A 25,449-nucleotide genomic window follows, 5' to 3' on the forward strand; every position below is an offset into this window, starting at 1 on the left:
CAATTAGGGCACGTCCCTTGTTGGCGGATGCGTGAGCAAAGTAACTATTTTCCGGCGAGTGTCCTCAGGTGACCTGTCTAGACCTGCCCAGGGAAAAACAATCTAACATTCTCCTAAACCCCAAAGAAATCCCTGGCGCGGGACGCAATGCGCAGAGGGCCCGGGGCGCGCGGCGCAGCCTGCAGAACGCGGAGGACCAGGGCGCGTGGAGTCTGGCCGCGTGGCGCCCGGCGCAGGCTCCGGTGGGCCGGCCGTCCCGCGGGCTCCGGCGCGGGCGCGGGCGGGGGCGGGGCCGGGCCGCCGCGGGGTCCGCCGGCCGGCAGGGGGCGCGCGCTCCCCGGACCCCCAGCCGCCCGCTCCGTCGCGCGCTCGCTTGCCGCCCGGCAGCACATGTGTTTCTGTTTTGTGTTGTAGCATTTGTTCTGGAAGCTCGTATTTACATTTTAAGTGTATCTGGTGAGTGGGCTGGAGCCCTGGTCTGGGCCGGGGGGGGAAAAAAAAAGCCCTCCGGTTCATCTTTTAGTTGCTCCTCTTCCGTTTTCTCTCCGGTTTCTTATCACTCCAACCAGGTAGGGACTGAAAATCAAAATCGACAATGTTCAGTTTGCGGGATCTGGGAAAGTTTTTTTTTTCCCCCCCCTCCTTTTTTTTTTTTCTGAAGGAGAAAAGGTAAAAAAAAAAAAACCCTAAGGAAGGGGGGTTGGGGGATTGAATGAATAAAAAGGGGAAGGAAGGCGGATCCACGTGGTTTAATCGGAGACAGACAGAGATCCCATTGTTCAAAATCAATAAAAAAAAAAAAAAAAAGGCAGACAGGGCGAAAGCGCAGGGACGCTGGGGGAAAGTAGCGGCGGAGCGGGGCACTTCGCAGCCGGGATCGGAGGGACCGGCTGGGCCGCACGTTCGGGGAGGGGCCGGGAGAGTTGGGCACCATTAAAGTTTTTATTTTTCGTGTCTGTGCGAGCAGGTGTTTGGGGCTGGGGGCCGGCTTCATTCGCCCCCCTCTCGCCGGGGGCAGCCCACCCCGAGGGATTAGGCTAATTAGAGCCAGAGGTCGGAACCCCCAGGCTGGCGCGGAATTGGGGGCTCGGGCGGGGGAGGGGGGCGACCGAGAGAATTGCATTTAATTGAGGGGGCTCGGGGAGGGGGGCGCGGAGACAAAAGCAGCAGGTGGGGCGGCCAGGGAGGGGGTAGCTCTTTCAAAGGGGGATCTTTGAAGTATCCCGGAGCCTTCTCTAATTAGAAGCTAGGGGATCGCAGGCTCCTTTTTCTTTCCCTTTACTTTCTTGGGGACCAGGCTGCGATGGTGATGCCATGTAGGCAAACCTAACTTGAGGATGGCCCGGGGGGGTCTCCATTTTTTTTCTTTCCCTAAGCGGATTGCAGTCGGAGACCTGGGCTCCCGTGCGGGATTCCCCGGAGGAGGCGCGCCGGGGCCCGGGAGGGGCGCAATTTCCTCCCGGCTCGCCCCCTCTCCGCCCACCCCGCGGCCGCCACTTTGGGGAGGGCAGGGGAGGAAGTGGAGGCCGGTGGCTCGGCTGCGCTCCCCTCCCCCCGCGCAGTTTATAACCCGTCCATTGTGCGCCGCTGCCCCGTGTCTCCTCCAGCGCGACCATGCCCAGGAAGAAGGCGGCGGCGGCGGCCTGGGAGGAGCCGAGCTCGGGCAACGGCACGGCCCGCGCCGGGCCCAGGAAGCGCGGCGGCCCGGCCGGCAGGAAGCGCGAGCGGCCCGAGCGCTGCAGCAGCAGCAGCGGCGGCGGCAGCAGCGGCGATGAGGACGGCCTGGAGCTCGACGGGGCCCCCGGCGGGGGCAAGCGCGCAGCGCGGCCGGCGGCGGCCAAGGCGGGCGGCGCGGCCGTGATCATCACCGAGCCCGAGCACACCAAGGAGCGCGTCGTGAGTGCGGGGCCGGGGGGAATCGGGGGGCCGGGGCCGCGGCGCGTCACTGCGCTTCCTGGCCGGGGGCGGCGGGGCCGGCGCAGGCTGCGGGCTGAATCATCGCCGCCGCCGCCGCCGCACAACAAAAGGGCGCGGGCCGGGGGCGGGCACGGGCCGCGGCCTAGCCGACCCCGTCGCCCCCGCCGCCCCCGCCCGCGCGGCCGTTGGCCGTTGGGGCGCGCGCCCCGGGCCCCCGCCGGGGGAGGGGCGGCCGGAGCCCGCGCCCGCCCGCCCGCCCGCGCGAGGGGGTCATGGCCCCGCCCCCGGCGCCGCGCGAGCCGACTCCCTCCGCCTCCCCTCCCCCTCCCGCCCCGGGAAGGGAGACTTTTGCAAGTTGTCTCGGGCCGGAGGAGAGGACGCGCGCGCGCCGGGTGCGGGCCGCGGCGCCCGGTGCCCTCGCCGCCCCCGGCTCCCGTCCCCCTCCCCAAGGCCGCTGTTCCGCCGGGGCGCCGCCGGGAGAGGGGGCCGCCGGGGCGCTGCGGGGAGCGGCGGTTTGCGCCGGGGCTTTGAGGTTCCCGCCGCCTCGGCTCCGGCGCTTCGGGGGGGCGGGGCCTGGCGGCCGCCGCGCATGCCTCATACAGCCCTGCGCTGTCTCGCGCCGCCTGGGAGGCGGGGGTGGCCGGCGCCGGGGCGGGGTGCGAGGGCGCATGCTCCGGAGAGCCCTCCCCCTGAGGTCGGGAAGCCCCCGGGGCTGAAAGGTGTTGGGGCTTTGTTCAGCGTTTGAGGTTGGGGGCGCGGGTGCTCGGTGCGGGCTCCGTGTACAACCCCCTTCCCTCCCCGCGGGAAGAAGCATCTCCCGTCCCCTGAGTGGGCTTCAATTCTCTCGTTAGAGTTGGGCCTGCAGATCTTAATTGAGGTCATAACCAACTCTGGTGCCTGCAAAACCCTGCACAGAGCCAGAGATCTTAGCCTGGGGTCTGCGATCCTCAAAACCCACGGGCTTCTTGTGGGACGTGTATTCAGTAGAGGATCAGAGCATTGGCCAGATTTCAGATAGCCCCAGAAGAGTAAGAACTTCCACTTAGGGTGTAGGCACTCTGGAGAGGCCCTTTTCTGTCCCCAAAGGGTGTGTGAGGCTTCGCAGTACCAGAGTGCTTCCCTCAGAGGTGCTCAGTGTTTAAATGGTTAACAAGAATGCGTTTCATCATCTGCTTTACAGATGAGGAAACTGAGGCACAGAGTTTAAGGGCCTTGTCCCAGCATCCCATGGCAGTAAATTTCCACATGGGCTCAGGTGTATACTGATGGCGTCCTTAACCCCTGTGCAAAGTGTTCATGTGAAAATGCTTCGTAACTGCCCTCCCGTTGAAAGGGTCAGCACGTCAGATGGTGGAGGAGAGCCCGTGTCACTGAACTGTCTTAACCTTGGGTCTGGGACCAGGCTGTGCCAGGAACTGGCCGGAATGGAGAAACTGGAGCACAGGAACGGTTTTCGTTTGACAGATGTAATTCTCTGTGCGGGACTCTAGCTGTTTGCCCTTCCCGTCCCGGTGTGTTAGGAGGGAAACGGAACAGAAGGGCCAGCAGGGCTCTGTCTCTGCTGTGTTCTGTGTGCCGGAGCGCCTGTCAGCTGCAGGGTTCCAATCAGCCTATCAGAGCAGCGTGTTTTCTTGTCCCGAAGTGAAGGAAGTGATCCTTACCCCAATGCTGAGGTTCACCCAAGCATGTAGTCCCAGAGAGAGTGTGCAAAGGGGCACACGCTGGCTTGTCTGATGGGAATGGCACTTTCTTAGTCTTACTGAGAGATTCCTTTGCTCCCCAGGAGTAGACAGACCCAGCAATGCCTTGCAGTTTGCATTTGCTTTGTATTTACGACCGCGAACCTTGTACGTTCTGGATACACGTACACAAATCTATACATACCTTCTCCCACCCCCTTAAAAAACAAGCAGTAGTGCGGTTTCCTTTGGACTAGTAAGCGCGTCCAGGAGACTGAGCATCCAAATGCCTCGTGGAAGATGCACACCCTAAGTTTCCAGTTCTTGTTAGCATCTTTTGAGTTTGGTCCAGAGTCAAGGCCAGGCCCGTGCTGCCCCGCTGCTTTCCCACGGGCGTGGGTCCCCCCGCCTGGCCCCAGGTTCCCGGCTTCCAAGGGAAGCATCAGCTCGCTCCCGCGAAGCAGGCCTGCCCCGGGCCGCCAGCAGTCCCTAGCTTGTTTCCAGAGAGGCTTTTTGCGGGAGAATTTTGCAAGCCTCACTGTGGAGGGCCGCCTGAAGGCGGTGTGTGTGTGAGAGCAGTTGCCGGGAGCGGTCTGGAACTCCAAGCCGAAGTCGGGGCTTGTGAACCCAGATACTCGTGTGGTTGAGGGGCAAGGTTGCCTTGAGTAAAGAAGTGTATTTTTGTAAAACAGTCTTAGGATTTCAGTCTCAGGAAATGCTCTCTCCCGGGCTTACGTGTAGTGTTGTCAGATGAGCATTTTACAGTGGTCTAGGGTGGATGACGTGTGAGCCCCCTGACCCTGGAGGTAACGCAGGCCGCCTCGGCAGAGTTCTGGAAAACGGGAGTGTCGCCGGCTGTGTGGGTCTTTGTGGTTTCCTCAGTGTCGGGGTGCTAAGGTCTTGTGGACCCCAAGACGAGTCTGTCCCATCTGCAAGGGCCAAACAAATATGACCAAAAAGCAAGCTTGAAGTCTGTTCTAGTTGATAGCCCGTTAGGGAATTTGCCGTTGCTGGCATTTCTCTGAGCAGCCTTCCCTCTGCCGGGGGTAGCGGTTTCTTAAAAGGATATATGTTAAAAGGTGGACTCTCAGCTTCATAAACATGCTTTTTGCTCTTGGGCAATAATTCAAAAATCGCTTTGAACCAGAAATCCCATTTTGCTGATTGAAGAAGCTCAGTGCATTTTTCTGCGCTGGCCATTCATCTCGGACCAGCTTACGTGACCGGGGTGTCGGGAGGCAGCAGGTGGAGTGAAATTCACTCATCCTCTTGGGGAGACTGTTGGACTGGCTTCCCTGCCACATAGCCTTTAGTCACAAAGAGCACTCTCTCGGCCCATCCGGGAAGGCTGGATTAGACCGCGAAGGGTCCGAGCCTCCGTCCCTCAGCCCCGCAGCCATCCCTGGGGTTCCTCCAGGTGGAGCCCGCAAACATCGGGGTCTTTCCCACCTGTCAGGCCAGCTCAGGTCTGTGACCAAGAGGGACATGGGCTGTGATTTAAAGGGTGTTAGGAGTTCTGTTCCTTATTTGAAATTTTTCTTTCCTAGAAGGTAGAGGGAAGAATTACATTAGGGAGAAATCAAGTGGGTGGCCTGTGGCCAACGGCTGTGCAGATCATAGCATGAAGCCTAGTCTGTTAGTTTCATCTGATGGGTGAGGACCTAAGGCCCAGGACAGGAGAACCTGAGAAAGAGAACAGTCTCTCTGGAGGACTCCGACCATGGTGACTAGAGTAGACTGCACTGACGAAGGCTTGCCACAAGCCTTGGATCAGAAAGGTGGGAGTTGTGGAGAAGCCCAGTACCCACAGGCCCTTGCTCCCTGGCGCAGAGGAAGCCCGCTCCTGCCCGGGGCCATCGCAGAAGCTCTTGCAGTCTGAGGGAGCGGCCGCGCTGGTGGATGACCCTCCATGTCGTGGTTTCGTGGTCACGTCGCCCCCGGGGGTCGTCTGCTGCCCTCTCCACGCAGACCTGAGGAGCCGTGGGGGGCCGGCGGGCATCTGGGCAGAGACGCAGGGCTGCTCCTTCCTTGGGGAACTTGACGGGACCCACTGGCTGCTGTTCATCCCCTGTGGTAGACCTGCAGAATGTTCCAGCCAGGCCTGCCCGCTAAGCAAAGAAGGGGAGATAACTGAGGGAAACTCGGCTCCCGTTCAAGTAACCCGAGCCCGTGGGTGCTGTGGGCTGGGACTGTCCTCCGATGGAGGTCGTTCTCTCAATAATTTACGTGTGATGAGGTCCTTCTCCATCCCCAGCTATTGGGCTCCCCTTCGTGTGCTGCCTGCAGGACGGGGCCTGTTGTGTGGGGTGCCCATGGCCTCAGGTCTGGGTCACACAGCGTCCCCCTGAAGATGTGTTCCTCTTAAAAACGCACGCACCGTGTCGCCAAGCATCCCGCCAGGGCAGGCACTGCCTAGAGCTTAGAATGACCGGGGCCAGGGGCGCTTTTTTTCATCGAGCCTTCCAAGAACAGTTCTGTAAACAGAAGGAAACCATTCTTTTCGGTGACCTGGGGTGGTGAGGTAAAGGATGACGGCAAAGAGGGAAGTCCCCCTTCCCCGGCCCCCGCAGGGACCTGGGTGCATGGTTCAGAAGCGAGTCTCTGGCTGACGGTCAACTTTTAAAAGTGTGTTTGGACATTTCGTTAATGCAGCACACTGCTGAGTATTCTAAAGAGTGCCACCCCAGATTGGACAGTGGCCTTTTTGAGTGGCGCGTCCCTCGACCACCCAATAGCGTGTGGTCCTAGTGCCATTCTGTGTGGGGAGGCTGAGCGTCTGGACTCCGGAGTCCTGGGGCAGGGAACACGGCCTCTCCCTCCGAGGGCCCGGCCCCGGAGCCGCCCCGTCCCCACTCACCGCTGCTTCCCTGGCTCACGGTCCGGCAGCCGGGATCTCCCGTGTCACACGGTGCTCTGATGCTGTTCCCCCCCCCCCTCCGCCCCCCCCCCGGAAAGGCGCCGCGCACAGCAGGCAGCAGAGGGCCAGTCCAAAGTCACTGGTGATGCAGGGCTCTGCTGGCCCCAAGGTCGGCCGCTTTAGGACTCCCTGCGCCTCCATGCCTGGCTTCTTGCAGTTACCTCTGAGGCAGTTTGCAGGGTGGAGGGAAATGCCACGTATGTAGCTGATTTTTTTAGTGTTTTGCACAAGGTATTTTCAAGAGAAATAGACGGATAAAAATGAGCCTGGGCCTCTCAAACGAGCTGCCGTGGGCAGGTTTGGGATTATGCACACTGATGAGGTGGTGACCACCTCGGGCCTCCGTTCACGGTACGAGCCACGGGGGGAGGCACGAATAAAGAATAATGATTTTTCTTTTGTTTCTGGCTGTCGTGGGACAGACTGCCAAAGCTGGAAGCTGCATTGCAAGCTAATCCTTTTTTTCCTCTCTTTCCCTCTCTCTCTAGAAACTTGAAGGGTCTAAGTGCAAAGGGCAGCTTTTGATTTTTGGGGCAACCAACTGGGACTTGATTGGTCGAAAAGAAGTGCCTAAACAGCAAGGTATGAGACCCGGTTTCTAAAACTACGAAGCTACTGTTTGTCGAGTGTTTCCTGTGTGCTAGGTGTCCCGTGTGGTTCCTGCGAGCAGCCACCAGGTAGGTACTCTCTGCGTTGACAGAAGTGTTCAGAGAGGCCAAGCGACTTGCCTGAGGCCACACAGCCCCTCTAGTGACAGGGCAGGACTCAAACCCTGGTCTTGTGCCAGTCTCTCATTTCACAGTTCTGTGTTGTTGTTGTTTTTAAGATTTTATTTATTTATTAGAGAGAGAGCAGGAGAGAGAGGGAGAGAGAACCCGAAGCGGACTCCATGCCGAGCGCAGAGCTGGACGCGGGGCTCAGTCCCACAACCGTGAGATCACGACCTGAGCCAAAACCAAGAGTCAAACGCTTAACCGACTGAGCCACCCAGGCACCCCTCACAGTTATGTATTTTAAAAACCCAGTTCCATTTAGGATTAAACGGGAGAAGTACAAATAGTCACAGATAGCATGGACACCTTTTTCCCATCCTCCTCCTCACATCAGTTACTTTCATGAACATGAAGAGGCTGGTCCCGTGGGATGTCAGAATGTCCAAGACGTTTGTCACATGTCACACGTCCAGCTTGTTAGACATTGCAGAAGAGTCCATGAGTTTGCACGCTGCCAAATTGTTGCAGGAACTGGTCAGACGGAGCGAGCAGCAGTGTGGCGTGGAGGGAGCAGAGAAGCCCCAAGAAGTAGCTTTTGGTTCCCAGTGGCTTTTAGAAAATCGGTATCTTTCCTCAGGAGGATACTGGCCCATCCAAGAGAAGTGGAGCTGGCCTGTCGCCACATTTTATGGCTTCTTGATTTCATTTGGAAGGATTCCCAAAGTACTTTCCAACATCGCCCAGCGAACAAATATTTGCACACGGACACTCCCTGTGCCTCAAGCTGGGCAGAGGAGATCATCGTATTCCGTGAATGCAGCAGGACTTCCAGCAGCGCCTGGGGTCCGGCTGAGCTGGAGGGGGCCCGAGCCCTTTGCCTCCTGTCGTGGAAAGGACCACCTGCCCCGGGGCTGGTGTCCAGGAAGCCCCTCCCGGGGTGTGATGGCCACCATCTCCCTGCCGGCCCCGTGCGGGCGCCAAATCATGTCTCCGAGCTGCTCTTCCAATGAGTGGCCGGCGCACAATCACACACGCTCAGGCTGGAGCAGGGAAGTAAATGCCAGAGGAGAGCAAGCGGCAGAGTATGGGCCGTCTCCTGTGGACGTAGGGTGGGGTGCCGGGCTCCCCACACCCCGGTGAGGCCCGGAAGGAAGGAAAACTGCCTCTGGTTTAAAATCCACTTTCACGCCCTGGTTGAAGGCATTCTGGGCGCATTTTAAGACTGCCTTTTTGTCTTCTCCCATTCCGGCCTTTGCTATCCTCATGGATCTCCCTGCAAGTGAAGTTTTATATAATTAACAAACAGTCTTCCTAAGTATTTTAAAGTATCCTTTGGCCCTCCGTGACCTTGCCGGGGAGACTATAGGAAAAGGGGGAGGACTTGTTGTCCCGCTGGTGCGAGCTGAAGGGGAGGAGGAGTTCTCCTCCCACCCTGGCCCTTCCCAGTCTCCTCGCACCCTGGGGGGGGGGGGCGGCGGGCAGCCCCCCGGGTGCCCACTGCCACGAAACCCCTGGAATCGGCGTGATGCCCACTTCGTTGATAGCATGACACGGTGGCTTGCGCTCCATCCCCTGACCGCCAGGCTGGCCGAGGAGCTGCCACTGCCGCCGGGCACCGAGTTTGACTCGGATCACTCGGACAGGGCTCCTCGGGGGCCGGGACAAATCCTCCCCCTCGGGCTCTCGGCGTCTCGGGCATTGATCCTCCTGGAGCTGCCCTAGGGAAGAGGCTTCGGCACACCAGGGCGTCCGGCCCCCTGTGAGACAGGTCCACTTCAGGCTGGGTCTGCTACGGTACCAGGTCCCTCCACGGTGTCCCCGGGCGCTGTGCGTTTTTCCCAGAGATGACACGGGTCAGTCCTGCCACCGTCCTTTTCGCCTTCGTGATAAACAGACATTGGCAGAATCCCTGAAGGCCGTTATGTTTGGTGTGCTCTTTCCAGGGAATTGTTGGGTCGTCTTCCACCTTCCAGGAGAGCAGAGTGTCTCAGGGTGGAGCAGCTCTCGGGGGTGTTGCTGTGTGTGGGGGGGTGCTGACTGCAGCGGCCCCATAACTGAATGAGGGCGCGCCTGGCGCCCTCTGCTGGTGGGGCGCGGCAGGGCAGGACTGGCCTCGAAGAGTTCACCGATGCTTTTCCACTGGAGCCCGGTAACTGAGCAGCCTCATAACCAGCTCCGACATCCAGATTAACGTGACACGGTTGACGTGGCAGCTGCTAGCATTTCATAATGGTCCCCACGGGCCGAGAAATGTGGCTCGTGTCTCTGTCCTCGAGAGCCCCAAATTGAAAGTATTAAGCAAAACGTTGGCCATGCCCAGTCTACAAATGGGGAGGAGAGGGAGTTTTGAAGGAAGCAGCTGTGTTCTTCCCACCCACACGCCTTCCAGTGTTCCTGGGTGCTCCCTGGGTGCCAGGCATTGGCGAGGCCCTCGGGTTGCTAGGGCCTGGAAGGCACATGAGTTCAGTAGGCTTGAGTGCTGTGATTGGCCTCCCGGTGTGTGGGAGCCATGAGCTAAAAGAGGGATGTGGGCATGGAGGGCTTCCCAGAGGAGGGAGGGCTTGACATGAGGTTTGAAGAACAAGCAGGGGACACGGAAGGGCATTCTGTGGGAGGGAGTGCATGGCAAAGCATGGGGCCATGACCTGGCCACTACAGTGGGACCCCGGAGAAAGGAGGACACCGTGTGGCAGGGGAGGGGTGTCAACTGGGCCCCCCTGCACGGGGCCTGGTAGATGTGCAAGGGAGGTAGGTGGTTCTGGGGAGGATGGGGACACTCAGACTCCGCTCGGAAAGGAGCCTCTGGCTGTAGGGGTGAGGCCGAGGTGGGTGGAGGGCAGGCAGGGGAAGGTGAGAAGGGGTATGGGGAAGGAGATGCTGGGTCCACCACCAGCTTTCCTGGGTTGGGCTCGCAGCAGGAGGGAGAGCACCGTCCCTTTTTGGCCATTTGCATGTGGGCATGCTCAGCAGCCGATGCACGAGGGTCTGAGATCCCCGTGGGTTGGGGCCGGAGACAGAGGTGGGGCGACAGTGGTCGGTTTGTTTCAGTTGCTGCACACTTTCTCTCCTCAGTCAGCCTCCCGATGCGAGGCTGACACAGCACCCCGGGGGTTCTATGTCGTAGGAGAGTGGACCCTTTGTGGCTAGTGACGTTTCTTGGGGTGCATTTCGCTCCCCAGTCACTGTGGGTGTTTGATTTGCATTCTTCCCTTTGCAGCTGCCTACCGCAATCTCGGTCAGAATTTGTGGGGGCCCCATAGATATGGCTGCCTGTCGGGGGTCCGGGTGCGGACGGTGGTCTCGGGTTCGTGCGCTGCCCACAGCCTCCTCATCACCACGGAAGGGAAGCTGTGGAGCTGGGGTAAGTCTGGGGTCGGGCGGGACAGGGTGACTTGTGGGGCTGAGCCCTCCCGGGGGGCTGACTTTCTCCTCTGTCTGCCTGGAAGGGTGGCCTTTTTGCAGCCATATTTCTTCTCCCCAATTTCCAGTTGGTCTTGCCTGTTCCTTGCAAGTGCATCCCCTTCCTCCACCTTTCTGCCATTTGCTCATACACCGAACTCTTTGAATCTTCTTTTTTGGAGGAAAGATTTTTTTTATTGGAGAGCGCATGAGCGGGGGAGGGGCAGAGGGAGAGGGACAAGCACGGAGCCCTACATGGGGTTGATCCCAGAACCCTGGGACCATGGCCCGAGCTAAAGGCAGACGCTTAACCTTTTCCTGAATGTTCTGACTGAATCTGGATTTTTGTGATCTTGAGGTACCTAGAATTGAATTCCTCTTTTAGATACGCTGTCCTCTGGACAGACAGTCCCCCCCTTCTTGCTTCGTGGCACAGTGTTGACGTAAGACCTCTGTTCTTGCCACTTTAAATGCCACCGGCCACGTCATGGCATTGGCCACCGTGTCTCTGCGATCCTGTCCCTCCAGTTCCAGGGATCACACCCGTCTGCAGGTTCAGTTGCTAGGTTCCTATTTCTTCTTAGATTTCCTGACCGTTGAGTTTACTTTTTTCTGAGTGGAGTTGCTCTTCTGCTGCTGGACCCCTTCGCCTGGGTCGCTGGGAGGTGGCGTCCTTGCCCTTGGTCCCCTCCATGGGGCTCCCACGCACCGCTGCCTGTTTCCTCCTTCCAGATTTTTGATCCAGGTACTGACTAAGGCTCAGTTTAGCCCCACGCCCTCTGGTAGCTCCGGGACTCTTCCTCCAGCTGGGTATGTTGGCAGTTGTCCCCGCCCTTTGTTTCTGGTCCTTTGGCTAGCTTTTAGTCCATATGACTGCTTTTTTATTTCAGTCTGTTTGAACCGTTTTTTGCAACTTCATGAGCTGCTGTACCAAAGTCCAAATATATTAACATCTGTTGTCTTGCTGCACTCTGCTAATTTTGTAATGCTGTTGGAAAAAAAAAAAAAGCTAACAAGTGTGTCTGGCCCAAATTTAAACTTTATAGTCTCTTGATGACATGCTGACATTGCCACGGTTTTCCTTTTCCCCGATTGGCGCAGAGGTGTGTCCTTCCCCCAGAGCACACCCCTTCTGCCTAGCGTGCCAGCGCTGAACACAGCAGTCTGTCTGAGCTCCGAACTTGAAATATCTTCTTTCTGATCTCTTTACTGAATTGCACTTACATGGTGCTTCTAAAAATGTGCTCTGTGCTGGCCCTGTGGGCAGGGAGGTGCAGAAGGCCGTGCACCCAGCCTGGCCCCCAAGCAAAGACCTGTGTCCCTTCAAACAGACTTAGTGGCGGGGTGGGGGGGATACGTCCCGGTGGCACGGTTAGCTGCTTGAAACGGCCTGGGATGTCGTCTGGCGTCTGGAAGCTTCAGTGCTACAGCACGTCACTCTTGAGGGGTCCGTACCGGTCGGCCACTCGGGCCTCTTGAGGGGCTGAGAAACCATGCCTTTCCTGGTGAGCTTGGACAACTCCTGGTAGAAGCTGCCAGAGGGCTGGAATCCGAGCGAGCCTGTGTGGCTCCAGAGGCCGTGGTGGCCCCACTGGGAAAGGCTTGTGGCCCGCGCAGTCCTGTCCTCTGTCCCTGGCTGAGGGTCCTGTGCAGGGCGGTCCACAGGCGGTGGGCTTGGCACTGCTCTGTGGGCATCGTTTCCAAGGCAGGTAAAAAGAAATGATGATTAGAAATGAACCAAATGGTCCATGGAAGATGCCCAGGGCAAGTCTGTGGGGCAGGTGTCGAAAATGGTTCCCCTCTTAAAATCCACCTCGGAGGGAAGGGAGCGAGGGAATTGTGGGCTGGCTGGCAGGTAGAGTGAGAACTGGGAGTTTCCGTGAGCTCATGTGCCTGCACGGGACACCCAGGGCAAACCGAGCGCTTCTGTCTCTTGGTGGCAGAGCCACGGAAGGGGCTCCTGGCCAGGTCCCAGCCGCTGTCCCAGAAAAGCAGGTCAGAGAAGGTGAGGGAGGTGGCAGCGGCCTGCAGAGCCGTCTCTGGGGACGGCAGCGTGTATCCTACCCTGGTCACCCAGCCCCACTCGCGGGCCTCGAGAGATTGGCCATTGGCAGAAGAGCCGGGGCTTGCTTCTGCCTCGTCCTCGGCTGTCGCGTGTGGAGGGCGCCTTTGGGGGGACCCAGATGTGTCTGCCTTTCCCGGGACGCCGCTCCAGCCACCCTCTCTCCTTCCCACTGTATCTTGCTCTTGTTCTGCAGGTCGCAACGAGAAGGGGCAGCTGGGACACGGTGACACCAAGAGGGTAGAAGCCCCCAAACTCATTGAGGGTCTGAGCCACGAAGTGATCGTGTCTGCGGCATGTGGGCGGAACCACACCCTGGCATTGACGGGTAAGGAACGGCTGGTTTCTTCTGAATCGGGCAGGAGGCCACACGGTCCCCCCTGGGCTTTGGGTGGAGTTGCCTCTGTGGCTCTTGGTCAGGATCAGAAAGATGCCCAGAGAGCCCCGGTGGGTGCTTCTCGGGGCTGCTGACGGCCTCACCCACCTCCTGTTGGCATCGGAAGGCGGGCCAGGAGGCAGAGGCCGGAGGCCGTGCCTAGTGCCTCCCCGCACACTCGGCCTTGGCCGTGAAGGGCTTCTGCCCTGAGCTGCCTGCCCCACCTCTGCCGTACGGTCTCACTTGCGCTCTTCCTGGCAAAGGAGATGTTTTATTATTTTGGAGCCTTTGATCCCAAATCGAGTTCAGAACCCTCAGTGTTCTTTTCCCTTCTGTGATACTGTTCTTTCCTTCCAGAAACGGGCTCCGTGCTTGCATTTGGAGAAAACAAGATGGGGCAGCTTGGCCTCGGCAACCAGACAGACGCTGTCCCGAGCCCCGCGCAGGTGCCGCACGCTCCCCTCTCCTGGCTCCAGGGCCTCTGTCTCTCCTTGCTTTTGTGCTCAATTTTCCGGGCTGACACCAAGCACTGCTCCCTGTAGTTCAGTCGATGCCTTGTGGAAACGGTCTAGAGTCTTGGAGTGGAATTCACGTGCTGTAGTCTTGAAAGCACACTTCCTAGGTGCCCACGGTTGAAAAACCTCCAGAGAACAGTTCTCTCTGCTTGAAAGAATTTGCTATGGAGGCCTGTTTTAAGCCTGTTCTGTTCCAAAGAAAGTGAGAAATGTTGGATGGATGGGATTCGTCTTTCACTGCAAATACCTTCTGAGTTCTGACCTTGTGTGGCATCACCTGCCGGGGGCTTAGCACCCAGACAGGAGTTAGGCGGTCTTTTATTCCTGAGGAACGTGTGCTTCCATCAGAGAGGTGGCGATCACACCTAAGAGGGACTACTAACGGAAGGCAGCCACGTGCTAGTGAGCGTCTGATTAGTGGTTGAAGGATGAAGGCGGGGCCTCACATTTCCTGGTCTGTAAAAGAGACTGTGTGTGAGCTTACCTGGGGTTTGAAGGATTTTTGAAATGTCCCCGTTGCGTCTGCCATTTGCACAAAGGAGGAAGTGACAGTTTCTAGAGGAAGCCAGGAGCGACGGGCAGGGCCCAGGGCTCACACTTGTTGGGTGTGATAATAGCACGGTTTCCAAGTCCCATCTGACGTGTGTTCCCAGAGCCCATGCTGAGTTCCTCAGGGGGGCCTTGGCTGTCTTATTTCCCAACTTTGAACAAAAAGTTTTATCTCTTGTCCACACCTTCCGTGGGGACTAGTTAGGCTAGTGTCTCTGCAGAGGGTAAGGAGAACGGGAGAAAGTGTCTGTCTTCCAAGTTGATAGTGGCAGGGTGAGGTTTGGGGGTTATATGTGGGCTAGTCTCTGTTTCTTTACCCCTCCCACCCGGGCTGCTCGGCTGAGGTCTGTGCTGACCGGTCGCAGTGTCGGGCATTTTGGGGAATGCGGGGCTGGGCGCACCACGTGCCCTGTCTTGGGATTCGACTCTGCTGGGAAGGTGGGGGTCACAAGGGTATTCCTTCATGTACACTCTAGGCTTTGGCCCTCACAATTCCTGGGTCCGTTCAGTTTCTTTTGCAATCTAATAATTGTTTCACACCAATCTGCAGAGAGGGGGGAGGCTTTTTATCAGTCTTTTAAAAAATGTCTGAGAGTCTACTGTCTTGTCTTTTCAGATAATGTACAACGGCCAGCCAATTACGAAAATGGCCTGTGGGGCTGAATTCAGTATGATAATGGACTGCAAAGGGAACCTCTATTCCTTTGGGTGCCCTGAATATGGTCAGCTGGGTATGGAAACATTTTTTAAAAGCTCTGTAATCTAACTGCGTATCTGGAACCAGAAGTCAGTGTGGGCCTGTACACACGTGTTGGAAATGTGGGTAATTGATCGCAGATAATAGCCTTGATCCATTAAGTGGATCTCCCGTTTACTGGGACAGCACGTCCTAAATCACAGGGTTGTGGAGCATTACAATGGCTTGGCCTTAATGAGTAAGTCGGGACTGGAGTCTGACAAAGGATTCTTTTTTTCTGGGAGGGGAATTCATTTATATGTAAAAGGATTTCAAAGTTGTAAGAAAAAAAAACCACTTTCATTCAGTTTCGTATTTAAGAATTTGCCTTTATTGGAAGCGAGAACACACAAGGTAAAGGTTGTTGTGCAAACCCTAGGCTGGGCGGCTACCCCTGGTGTCCACCTGAGCCCCCTTCCCTGTGACTGGGACCCCTCTCGTTTCCGTCCCTGAACAGAACACACTCCCTCCTCCAGAAACACATTCACGTCTGTCTCATTGAGTAGAAAGGGAAAGCTCAGAAAGCCGTTCCCTTAAGTGGAAAATGTCGTCTCGATCCTGATTTTACAAGGTCTCCATTTTCTTTTCCCATCTGACACCAAAGTGGTTTTTTTTTGTTGTTTTTTTTTGTTGTTTTTTTCCTTCTGGCGCCTTCCCACAGCCCAGCCCCTGGCGAGTGGGAGGTGAGGAGTGGGCGCCCTCTGCTGGCGTCTCAGCTGCATGCCACTCCGGATCCCGGCAGCCCCCGTATCTGGGTTGCCGGGTCCCCACGTCATTAAGAGCAGGCAGATGGAAGAGGGTATAAATAGAACAAGGAGCATCGCGCTGGCCTTAGACTCCAGGGAACAGTGACTTTGTGAAACTAAATATACCTCAAGTCAGAAGTGAATAAGAACGAACAGCCCCTTACGCACATGCAATGTTGGTTGCCAGGGAGTTGCCAGAGACTGTTGGAGAAACCGTTTCCATGGCCACAGGCCCTGGTGCCATCTCCAACCCCGGGCAAAACACCGGAAGTGTGTTTCCAGTGTCCTTCCGGAAGTGTGTGTGGTTCCCCTGCTGCGTCTCTGGCTGCCCCGGATTTGCGGACGAGCAGGTGGATTTTCCTGGAGGGAAAACTCCCTGACCTTGGTAGTGCTGACCGTGGCTGGTCCTTGAGCAGGGGCCGTGTGCCACACGCTCGGAGCGCCTCATACAGACGCTCAGGTGCCCGGTCGTTTGAGGTACCGGCTTTACGAGTATCTGCGGAATCGGTCCTACTTCTCAGCTGTCTTTGAAACCCACTTTGAATCTCTTTGTCCAAATCCAGAGAGATCCCTTTTAGAATTAGAACATATAAATGTAACCTCAGAGAAGTGTATCCCCAGCACACGCTCCCGCCCCCACCCTCTCTTGCTCTCATGACGCATTTTACTGGGTCAGGCAAGGCAGAGACGAGCATGTGCTATTAACTGTATTTTAATGCCCGTAATGATATGTTTAGGTTACCGGTAAGTCCTAAAAACTTAAGTCTAGGGATTGTGGGTTGAGCTTTTTCTGTGCATTCTTGGCCCATCCAGGGGCCAAGTGGGGCACAAACCATACTCAGTAGGCCATTCCTTTAAACCCGGGGTCTCTGGCTTCTGTGACCACGGCTCATAGTCAGAAATGTGGTTTGTGTTACGGTCTGATCCAAAAGTTAGAGGCACATACAAAGAATTTTTACAAAACAACATCCTCGTTATGGACAGTATCCTCGGATGTTTCCTATTCTGTCCCTTTCATTTCTTAAAAATAATTGGTTTCATCCCCCAAAATCGATTTCATGGTACTGGTCAGGTTGCGCCCCCAGATGGGAGGGCATTACATTGGTGGACAGAAGTGTCCCACGAGGCCCCGATGGGTCAGGCTGGGGCACGTGCTCGTGGCCGCCACTGACTCCTGGCTCTGGTCGCCCCAGGACACAACTCGGACGGGAAGTTCATCGCCAGGGCGCAGCGGATAGAGTATGACTGCGAGCTGGTCCCCCGGCGTGTGGCCATCTTCATCGAGAAGACGAAAGACGGGCAGATTTTGCCAGTCCCAAATGTGGTCGTACGAGATGTGGCCTGTGGCGCTAATCACACGGTAAGGCCTGAGGGTTTCTGGCTTTTCCTCTGCTTCCCGAGCATCACCTCCGCGGAGAAGGGTTGTGTGTATGCTCCGGTGTCCCAAAACTTGGCTCTGGCTGGGAACTGATCCCGGAGATCTGCAACATCCTGCCCTCCTCCCACGGCTTTGCGCCATTCAGTTGTCTCGGGTCATAGTGCTTTAATAGTGTCTCTAACTTCTGGAGATGCAGCTAAGGACAGACTTTGGGGGTCAGAATCCTACTGTAAGTGTCTTTCTGGCCTCGGCTTTTGTCTAACAGAGCACCACAGACCTCGTTTCTAGGTCCATAGATGATCCCCCATATCGAGGGTGTTGAATGGTTTTTAGCTGTGAAGGCTGTTCCCTTAAAGATCACTTGGAATAGGGGTGCCTGGGTGGCTCAGTCGTTAAGCGTCTGCCTTCAGCTCAGGTCATGATCCCAGGGTGCTGGGATTGAGCCCCGCATCGGGCTCCCTGCTCAGCGGGGAGTCTGCTTCTCCCCCTCCCCCTGCTTGTGCTCTCTCTGTCAAATGAATAAATAAAATCTTTTAAAAAAAAATCACTTTGGATAGATGGCAGTACTGTTTTTGTGTACGTGCTGTTTTGTTTTGTTTTGTTTTTATAAGATCTTATTGGTAAGTAATCTCCACACCCAACGTGGGGCTTGAACTCAGCCCCAAGATCAGGAGTCGCTTGCTCCACCGACTGAGCCAGCCAGGCGCCCCGGTATTTGTGTCTGTTTATCTTCGTTTCCTTTTTGCAGTTATTTTGCCCAAGAACGTCTGTGAGTCAAAATTGGCTCTCTTCTCTGTTGAAAGAGCACTGGGCTGGGAGTCCAGAGACCAAGCTGGTCTCCTGGTGTGTAGCTGGCTGACTGGCGAGTGACCTCAGGCATGGCTTCTTCCCTGCAGTGCTCCCTGTCTGGTGCTCAGTGACGTGGACTAGGAGATTTTGGTCCCCTGGAGTCTAAAATCTGTGGTTCTCTTCTGTCCAGTGCAGTCTGGGGAAGCAAAGGTGGATCTTGTGCGGGCCTCATGTCAGGTGGTTTTAAGAGGTTGTACGTTCATACCATTCAAATGCTGAATGTTGAAGACGCCGTGAAGGAAAAGTTTTTTGGGTTTTTTTGTTTTGTTTTTTAAATTTTTTTAATTTTAATTTTTTAAAATTTTCTTTATTTGAGAGAGAGCACAAGAGGGGGTAGGGTCAGAGGGAGAAGCAGACTCTGCTGAGCAGGGAGCCCGATGCAGGACTCGATCCCGGGACTCCAGGATCATGACCTGAGCCGAAAGCAGTCGCTTAACCAACTGAGCCACCCAGGCACCCTGATTTGTTTTGTTTTTAAGTAGGCTTCACACCCAATGTGGGGCTTGAACTCATAACCCTGAGATCCAGACCGGAGCTGAGATCAAGAGTCTGATGCATACCTGAGCTACGGGGGTGCCCTGAAGATCAATTTTTTTTTTTTTTTTTAAAGATTTTATTTATTTATTTGACAGAGACACAGCGAGAGAGGGAATACAAGCAGGGGGAGTGGGAGAGAGAGAGAAGCAGGCTTCCCGCGGAGCAGGGAGTCCGATGCGGGGCTCGATCCCAGGACCCTGGGATCATGACCTGAGCCGAAGGCAGACGCTTAACGACTGAGCCACCCAGGCGCCCCTGAAGATCAATTTTAAATTGTTTTCAGTCCCTGTGACCAGATGGAGGTCCCCTGTGAACGGGGTGGGGTGGGGCGTGTCTAAGAAAGAGTCCCAGGCAGGCCGGCCTTCCCTTGGTTCCTTCTGCAGTGCCGTCTACACTGTGATGGGGGAACCCGGTGCATTGACCTGCCCTCTGGAGACTCAGCTCATGCTTCTGAGGAGGAACCAGGGGGACTTGTGACTTTACGGAATAATGCAGGTCGGAAAGTAGTGTCCGCAGCAGAGGAAAGAGGAAATGCCCTGTGCCCTCCCCCGCCTTGGGGGCAGGTTCGGCTTATCTGCAGCATTTCTGCCTCTTACCATGTTCTCTGCAACAGAGCAATGTTCCTCTCGTCCCCTCCCGTTGGGGGGCCCGTCCCAACGCTGTGTGTTCTCTCCGCCCGCAGCTGGTTCTGGACTCTCAGAAGCGTGTCTTCTCCTGGGGCTTCGGTGGCTACGGCCGCCTGGGCCACGCCGAGCAGAAGGACGAGATGGTCCCTCGCCTGGTGAAGCTGTTCGACTTCCCTGGGCGCGGGGCATCCCAGATCTACGCCGGCTATACCTGCTCGTTTGCTGTCAGCGAAGTGGGTTAGTGACTTCCCCCCCTTTGGCCTCAGGAGCGGGGGGTGTGCAGAACCTCCCTGGCAGATGAGCACTCTGGTGGGTGGGGAGCCGCAGAGCCCTTCTGCGTTCCTAGACCGAAACCCTGGTGTTCTGTCAGACAGAATGTTTCTCTCTTGTCCGCAGCGTGTGGCGTCTTCCTTTCTTGTTGTTGTTGCTAAAGAGGAGAATTCAGTTCTTGGCATGTGTGGTCACGGTGGCAATGTGTCTTGTCTTTCCCCAGGTGGCCTGTTCTTCTGGGGGGCCACCAACACGTCCCGCGAGTCTACCATGTACCCGAAGGCCGTGCAGGACCTCTGTGGCTGGAGAATCCGGAGCCTGGCTTGTGGGTATGTGGCCGTGTTGCCTGGTGAGCAGGACGTCTGTCCCCTTCCTGGGCCTGATGGACACCCGGGGGAGGGGGCCTCTTCCCTTGAGAGGCTTCATTGTACCACCCCCACCCCCCACCACCACCCCGCTCCCTCATCAGGGCATCAGATGCACCAGAGTTCAGGAGGGGGAGGGACTGTTTGGGGCAAGAGGGCTTGGTAGGTCCTACATGACGGCTTGTAGTCCTGCCTTCACAGAAAGAATACCCTCTTGACGGTTTCTGTTCTTCAAAGGCTTGGTGGGCTCTGCTCATCTTGCAGGTTAAAATTTTAGCTGAACATCATGGTAGGATTTTACTCTGACACGCTGGGAAGAAGTTGTCCTTAAGCCAGTACTTTTCAGTTTGAGGACACCTGTTGAGCTCTCTAGCACTTCTTTGTGAGGAGTTTATGTTAAGTGCCAGGTGGCTTGGGGGGGGGGGACAGTGTCTTTCGGTAGGGGGGCTCCGGCTTTCATCTCTGCCAGAATGTCTAGCCCCATCTATGTTAGTTTTTGCTGCCCATGTTCCATCCCCTTTGGAATGAGCGCTCCATCCTGATTCGATGACCTCCTTTCCTGGTGGAACGGTCTGGGGCTGGGGGCCTGGTTCCTGGCGCTGTCTCGGGGCTCTGCTTCGGGGCCTGCGTGGGACACCGTTGAGGGTTTCGGAGAAGCCTGTTGGCCTGGTGTGTGTAGTGGCAAATGCGTGCCTCGCAGAGTTTTTAATGGGATGGCCTGGATCTTAATGCTAGTAGGTCACCCCCTGCTCTTGAGCCGGCAGCCTGCAGGAGCGCCCGTGGGGGCCGGGGCCGCTGGCCACGCTGGTGACAGCCCCTACCTGTTTGCAGGAAGAGCAGCATCATCGTGGCCGCCGACGAGAGCACCATCAGCTGGGGCCCATCGCCGACCTTCGGGGAGCTGGTAAGCGGGGGGGCCCGTGTGGCAGGGCGCAGGACCCAGGCCGGGCTCTCTGCGGCTGTGCCTCCTGAAGACGGGCGTCTGAAAGGCTGCGACGCTCCGCCGTCTTTGGGTCACATCGGCTCTCGGAGAGGATTCTGTGCCCATCACGTCATGGTGACAGTGCTTCACAGCCACATTGTAAACGAGAACAGGGCGGTTTCAGATCCCATTTCCCTGTGGTCTTGTAGCGCGGTTGAGGTGTGCCGGTGACGCGGAAGGGGGTGCTTTCTCTGCTCCCCTCCAGGAGGGTGCCCGTCAGCCGGAGCAGCGGGGCATCGGGCACCGTGTGGCCCCCGGGTTTTCACCTGCTCCTCCACAGAACGGTGCGCCACGGGGCCAGCCTCTCGGGTCACTTGGGGACATTATTCCCTCATTTTTCCTAAATAAGTCAAAGTCTGTGTTGCCTGCTTTTAATCTCCGTTGCCTGACTGATGAGAACCGATGGCCCTCAATTTCTCACCCGTACTTGGCCTTCCCCAACCAACTGTCTGATTCTTCAGTTCTGGTGCCTGATGAGTCTTTAACTTTTAATTTCCTCATCGAGAACAGCTTGGCTGCCGAGCTCGGCTGGCGGTCTGCCCGTTTAGTTGCGATTTGATCCTCAGCCTCTTTGTTATTTCCTGTGGGGAAGACGGTCTGTTTCCCTTCCCGCCTCGCTCGTGGGTGGGAGCTGAGGGGCGATGGAGAGGAGGGAAGGGGGGGCTTCTTGGTCCCTTGAGCCATCTCCGGGACTTGGTGGCCTTGTCTTCGGTGTTCTGTGCAGACTTCGGGGCTCCACGGGGGCCCTCTGGCAGCAGACACTCCAGCCTCTCAGAGGCAGCCCCGAAATCAGGAGACTGAGCCTGGCCCGGTTTTTATGGATTCTTCTCAGAGAGGGCCAGGTGTTTTTAGGGCCTATCAGAGAGGGATTCCAAATACCAAATTTAGAAACCAGAGGGGAACGAGGGGGACTTTGGGGCGGCATCTCGGGGCGAGGAGGAGACAGCAGGGCGTCTGGGAGGAAGCACTCACTGAACAGGAAGGTGTGAGGAGGCATCTGGCGGCAGATGGAGCTGGGAACGGAGGGCTCTGCCGGCCCCGGAAGCCCCCATCCCCACCCGGTCTGCGTGACTCCCTGGGAGCAGTCTTCGAGCAGAGCCCGTTGGCTCTGGCGTCCTGGGGTCTGGGGGGGATGGGGGCTGTTCAGTGTCCAGCCTGCAGGGGGAGTGTGGGGACAGCTGATGTTCTTCGTGATGATGGTGTCTCCCCAGTGACCACCCCCAAAAGGTGCCCGTCACCACACAGACCTGCACAGGTGACAGTTCAGCGTCAGGTTCTTCCTCGGGTTGAGAATCAGTCCCCTGTTGGCAGCACTTCTGCGGTAGGTGTTGCTCACGAGGCCGGCCGTGGTGTCCGGCGTGGCGGGGCTCTGTCACCATGCCAGCCGCCGCTGGCTCTGGCTCCCGGACACCGGGGTCCCCACAGATGTCGCCATGGTTCCCGTATCTGGACTGTACCGCAGCGACCCCAGCTCTGTGTCTCTGTTCGCTTCGCCAGGGCTATGGGGACCACAAGCCCAAGTCCTCCACCGCGGCTCAGGAGGTGAAGACGCTGGATGGCATTTTCACAGAGCAGGTGAGCGGGGGCCTCCGGGCCAGCGAGAAGCTAAAGGGGCTGGTAGCAGAGCGAAGAAAGGCTGTGCCAGACCACACCCGACTTGCCCTGCTCCTGGGCGCGTGAGCCTGTTTGAGGCTGGTCTCGTCTCCCTGAGCGGCTTTTCTGCCGCATCATGCGCTAGAGGTTTGGTGGGGAATGGGCATCGGTAGGAAGAGGCACGGGGGCAAGCTGGCCAGGCTCCGTAGCTGTTCTCACCCTGAATGATGCTGGCCGCAGTCCAGCCACGGCGGATTTGTTCTGGGGACAAGGGTACCACTCACATCTGCTTTGTACCTTCAGCCGAGACTATGCACTGTTAGGCCGGGGGGGCAGATGGCAGGGGTGAGGCTCCTGCTTCTCTGTCCAGCCAACCACCCTGCCCACCCCTGTCTGCCAACACACAGATGGGGCATGTGCCCCCACACAAGGCAGGATCGTGGTCCAGAGAGGCAGAGGGAACAGGGAGCAGGATCCCCACGTCCCTTCCGGTCTCTGCTGACAGCGTTGAACCCCTGCTTGGTGGCAGCCTGGAAGGCTTTGGTTGGCAGGGCGTCAGTAACGGGTCACATGGACACTAGTGCCATGGGGCAAAGGGCGTGGAGGTGGTCCCGTCCCCAGTGCCTGGTGGCCCGCTGTCCGCTCCACTGTCCAGGACGGGCCCTGGCCCATCCAGCGCTGATCTGTTCCCCCAGGTGGCCATGGGCTACGCGCACTCCCTGGTAATAGCTCGAGATGAAAGCGAGACCGAGAAAGAGAAGATCAAGAAACTGCCAGAGTACAACCCCCGGACCCTCTGATTCTCCCGGAGCCCCCGCAGCTCCACCCCTCCCGCGGCAGCTGTCAGTTCCACGTGCACTGGGACGGGACGTCAAACGAGGAATTTAAGAAAGCAGAAGTTGACCGAAGGTGCATTTTTGTTAGACTCCCTGAGGTTCCGTTTTATAAGTGATTCAACGTCAACTACCTTTTCTGTATGCTTTCCAAAGTGATTTTTTTTTCCTCTTAATGTTTAATTAAAATATTTGCTCATAGTTGACTTACCATTCCTACAAGAGGCAGAAACTTTGAGCAACCTAGGTGTTTTTTTTTTTTTTCCCTTCAAGTTGTTTTTCTTTTTTTCCTGCTCCTAAATACACTTCTCAGAACACCCCTTTCCAGTTGTAACTAGCATTGTGATCCGAGTGGGGGCTCCCTGGGAGAGGAGTCCCCGTTGATGCAGGAAGAAATGTCCCTTCCGGGAACCTGCAGCGGCTGGACAGAGACCGTCCTGGTGGTGGATCTCCATCCAAAATCACGCCCACCTGCTTCGGAAGCATCTGGGTCACTTTCTTTCCCGCTTGTTCCTGTAGACCAGCTGAGGCTGGCGTTCTCTTTCTCTCCTTGGCTGCTTGTAAGCCCCACCGCCTTTTGGCTGCAACATTAATAGAATCTGCCGTTTCCCCCCTGGTGGGGGCTCTGGGGTCTGTGTTTAGCCATTTTTATCTACTTTAGCTGTAAAAGAAGTCCAAATGAAAATCAGGTGATTGTGGACCCAGTGGGGACCTGGGGGGTGGGCAGACGTGGGGACAATGTGTCTGGTTCGGCTCTGAGGTTCCTCTGACGTGGCCGGCCCTCGCCATTAGAGATTGATCAGCCAGCAGTTTAAAAAAAAAAAAAAGTGCATTCTGGAGTCCTTGCAAGGATCAGCCCTTTACGTACCAGCCTTTATCACCTCTGTGCTTCTGTCCCTGCCCCCGCCGGATCCTGCTGGAACAGACCCTGGCTCTGAGATGCGGGGTCCTGTTCTACTATAACCCAGCTCTCTGGTCGCCTTGCTTGGCTGTGGTACCAAAGAGTTGGGATTCCTGAAGAAGTCCCCCTTCCCCGCGTGTCGGCGCAGACCTGTGACTGCCACCCCGCTTCCCGCCACGTGCCCTCTGCCCGAGCTCGTCACCGGCGTTGCGCTGCTCTGCGTGAGTTACGAGGTGCCTTTCCCGGACCCCTCCGCTCACTTGGACCCAGGAGAGGCGACAGCTCTGGCTGGGGCTCTTGGTTTCGAGAGGGTCTGGACTGGTTTGGGTGCTTTAAAATAGATTTTTTAGTTCCGTGGTGCTTCTGGGGGAGATGGGGATAGAACTTCAGTGTGACACTTGGGTGGATGGGAAAGTTGAATATGGGTCTTTTTTTTTATTCTTTGCTTTGCTGTTGTTACCACCTGTCATTGTCTCGATGTTAAAATGCCAAAAATGATCTAGTCGTCGTTGCTTTTTTCCCTGCCCGTCCCCCGTCACGCCTTACGGCAGCTTCGGCCTTTCCAGGGCATTTGACAGGATCTGTCCTGGCCGGTCCCAAGGCCTTGCGCGAGGAGAGCGGCCCGCGTCTTCCTAAGGTTTAGTCTGACTTCACGCTCATCTTTGCTGTCCTGTCAGTCCGTAGTCCAGGGGAGAAGCTTCTGCTAAACTAACCTAATTTGTCCAAATCACCCCCAAAGCCACCATCTCGGGCTCTCACTTCCGTGCGGGGCACCCACCCGTTTTCCCAGACACAAGTCTTTCTCCTGGAGTGGGGCTTCGGCGCATGTGCCCCTTGGACCCGCACAGCTGCCCCGGGGTCCCCTCTGCGGGAGCCACCCCGGGGCAGGCAGGGCTCCGATCTTCCAGGGGACTAGTCTGAAACCCGCCACCAGCCTACTTTAGGGCCCCTTGCCAGGGACTGGAGCAGCCTAGGCATGGAACTTCGAGTGAAGACAGCCCTCTTCTCTACCACAATCACTCCTTTTGGCTTAGAATTTTAAAATGAACTTCCTAACGGGGAAAAAAATCCTTCATGACAAGGAATTAGGGGGTGGTCCTGCACTCCAAGAGAAAGAGTAGCCCTGGCCCCGGCTGGGCTGGGCTGAGAGAGGACTTTGCGCCGACCCCCAGGGCATCTGACCCACCTTCTAGCTCTGGCAGGAGTCCCTGGAAGAGGGGGTTCGGGGTAAAGGGGAGAGCACCCAAGAGGAGGTGGTGATTTGGTCGAAGGTGCCTGGTTTAGTGCTGTAATTGTCTTATTTTTTTTTATATATATATTTCTTGGAGTAAACATTTTAAATAAACAACATCATTGTTTACTCTGTTTTGGCTTTTGTGCTTCTTTTTCAGCAGAACCAGCATCAGATGTTAAGAACGCGGAGCAACTCCGTTTTTCTCTGCTCCCGCAGGCACCCCCCACACCGAGGCTCCCCTGAGAAAGATGGGCTTCAGGGGAGCTCGGTTC

The 25,449-nt window shown here is 56.8% G+C and overlaps 1 protein-coding gene across 3 annotated transcripts; it reads left to right on the plus strand.

Moving 5' to 3' along the window:
* Window positions 1–357: 357 nt before the first annotated feature.
* Window positions 358–25,308, plus strand: RCC2 (regulator of chromosome condensation 2). 3 transcript variants are annotated; one of them, XM_036066970.2, is made up of 13 exons: window positions 358–456; window positions 1,608–1,896; window positions 7,002–7,095; window positions 10,444–10,587; window positions 12,884–13,015; window positions 13,421–13,509; window positions 14,744–14,858; window positions 16,803–16,969; window positions 19,056–19,236; window positions 19,493–19,598; window positions 20,466–20,538; window positions 22,114–22,191; window positions 22,905–25,308. In XM_036066970.2, exons 2-13 carry the CDS (start codon window positions 1,615–1,617, stop codon window positions 23,007–23,009), a joined length of 1,566 nt encoding a protein of 521 aa, XP_035922863.1. In that variant the 5' UTR covers window positions 358–456; window positions 1,608–1,614; the 3' UTR covers window positions 23,010–25,308. The 3 variants fall into 3 exon arrangements, with proteins under 3 accessions (XP_035922863.1, XP_035922861.1, XP_035922862.1); XM_036066968.2 differs by having other exon boundaries at window positions 421–569; XM_036066969.2 differs by lacking the exon at window positions 358–456 and adding an exon at window positions 844–1,053.
* Window positions 25,309–25,449: the final 141 nt, after the last annotated feature.

This window comes from Halichoerus grypus, chromosome 5 (assembly GCF_964656455.1).
Source record: "Halichoerus grypus chromosome 5, mHalGry1.hap1.1, whole genome shotgun sequence".
NCBI classification, from domain to species: Eukaryota; Metazoa; Chordata; class Mammalia; order Carnivora; family Phocidae; genus Halichoerus; species Halichoerus grypus.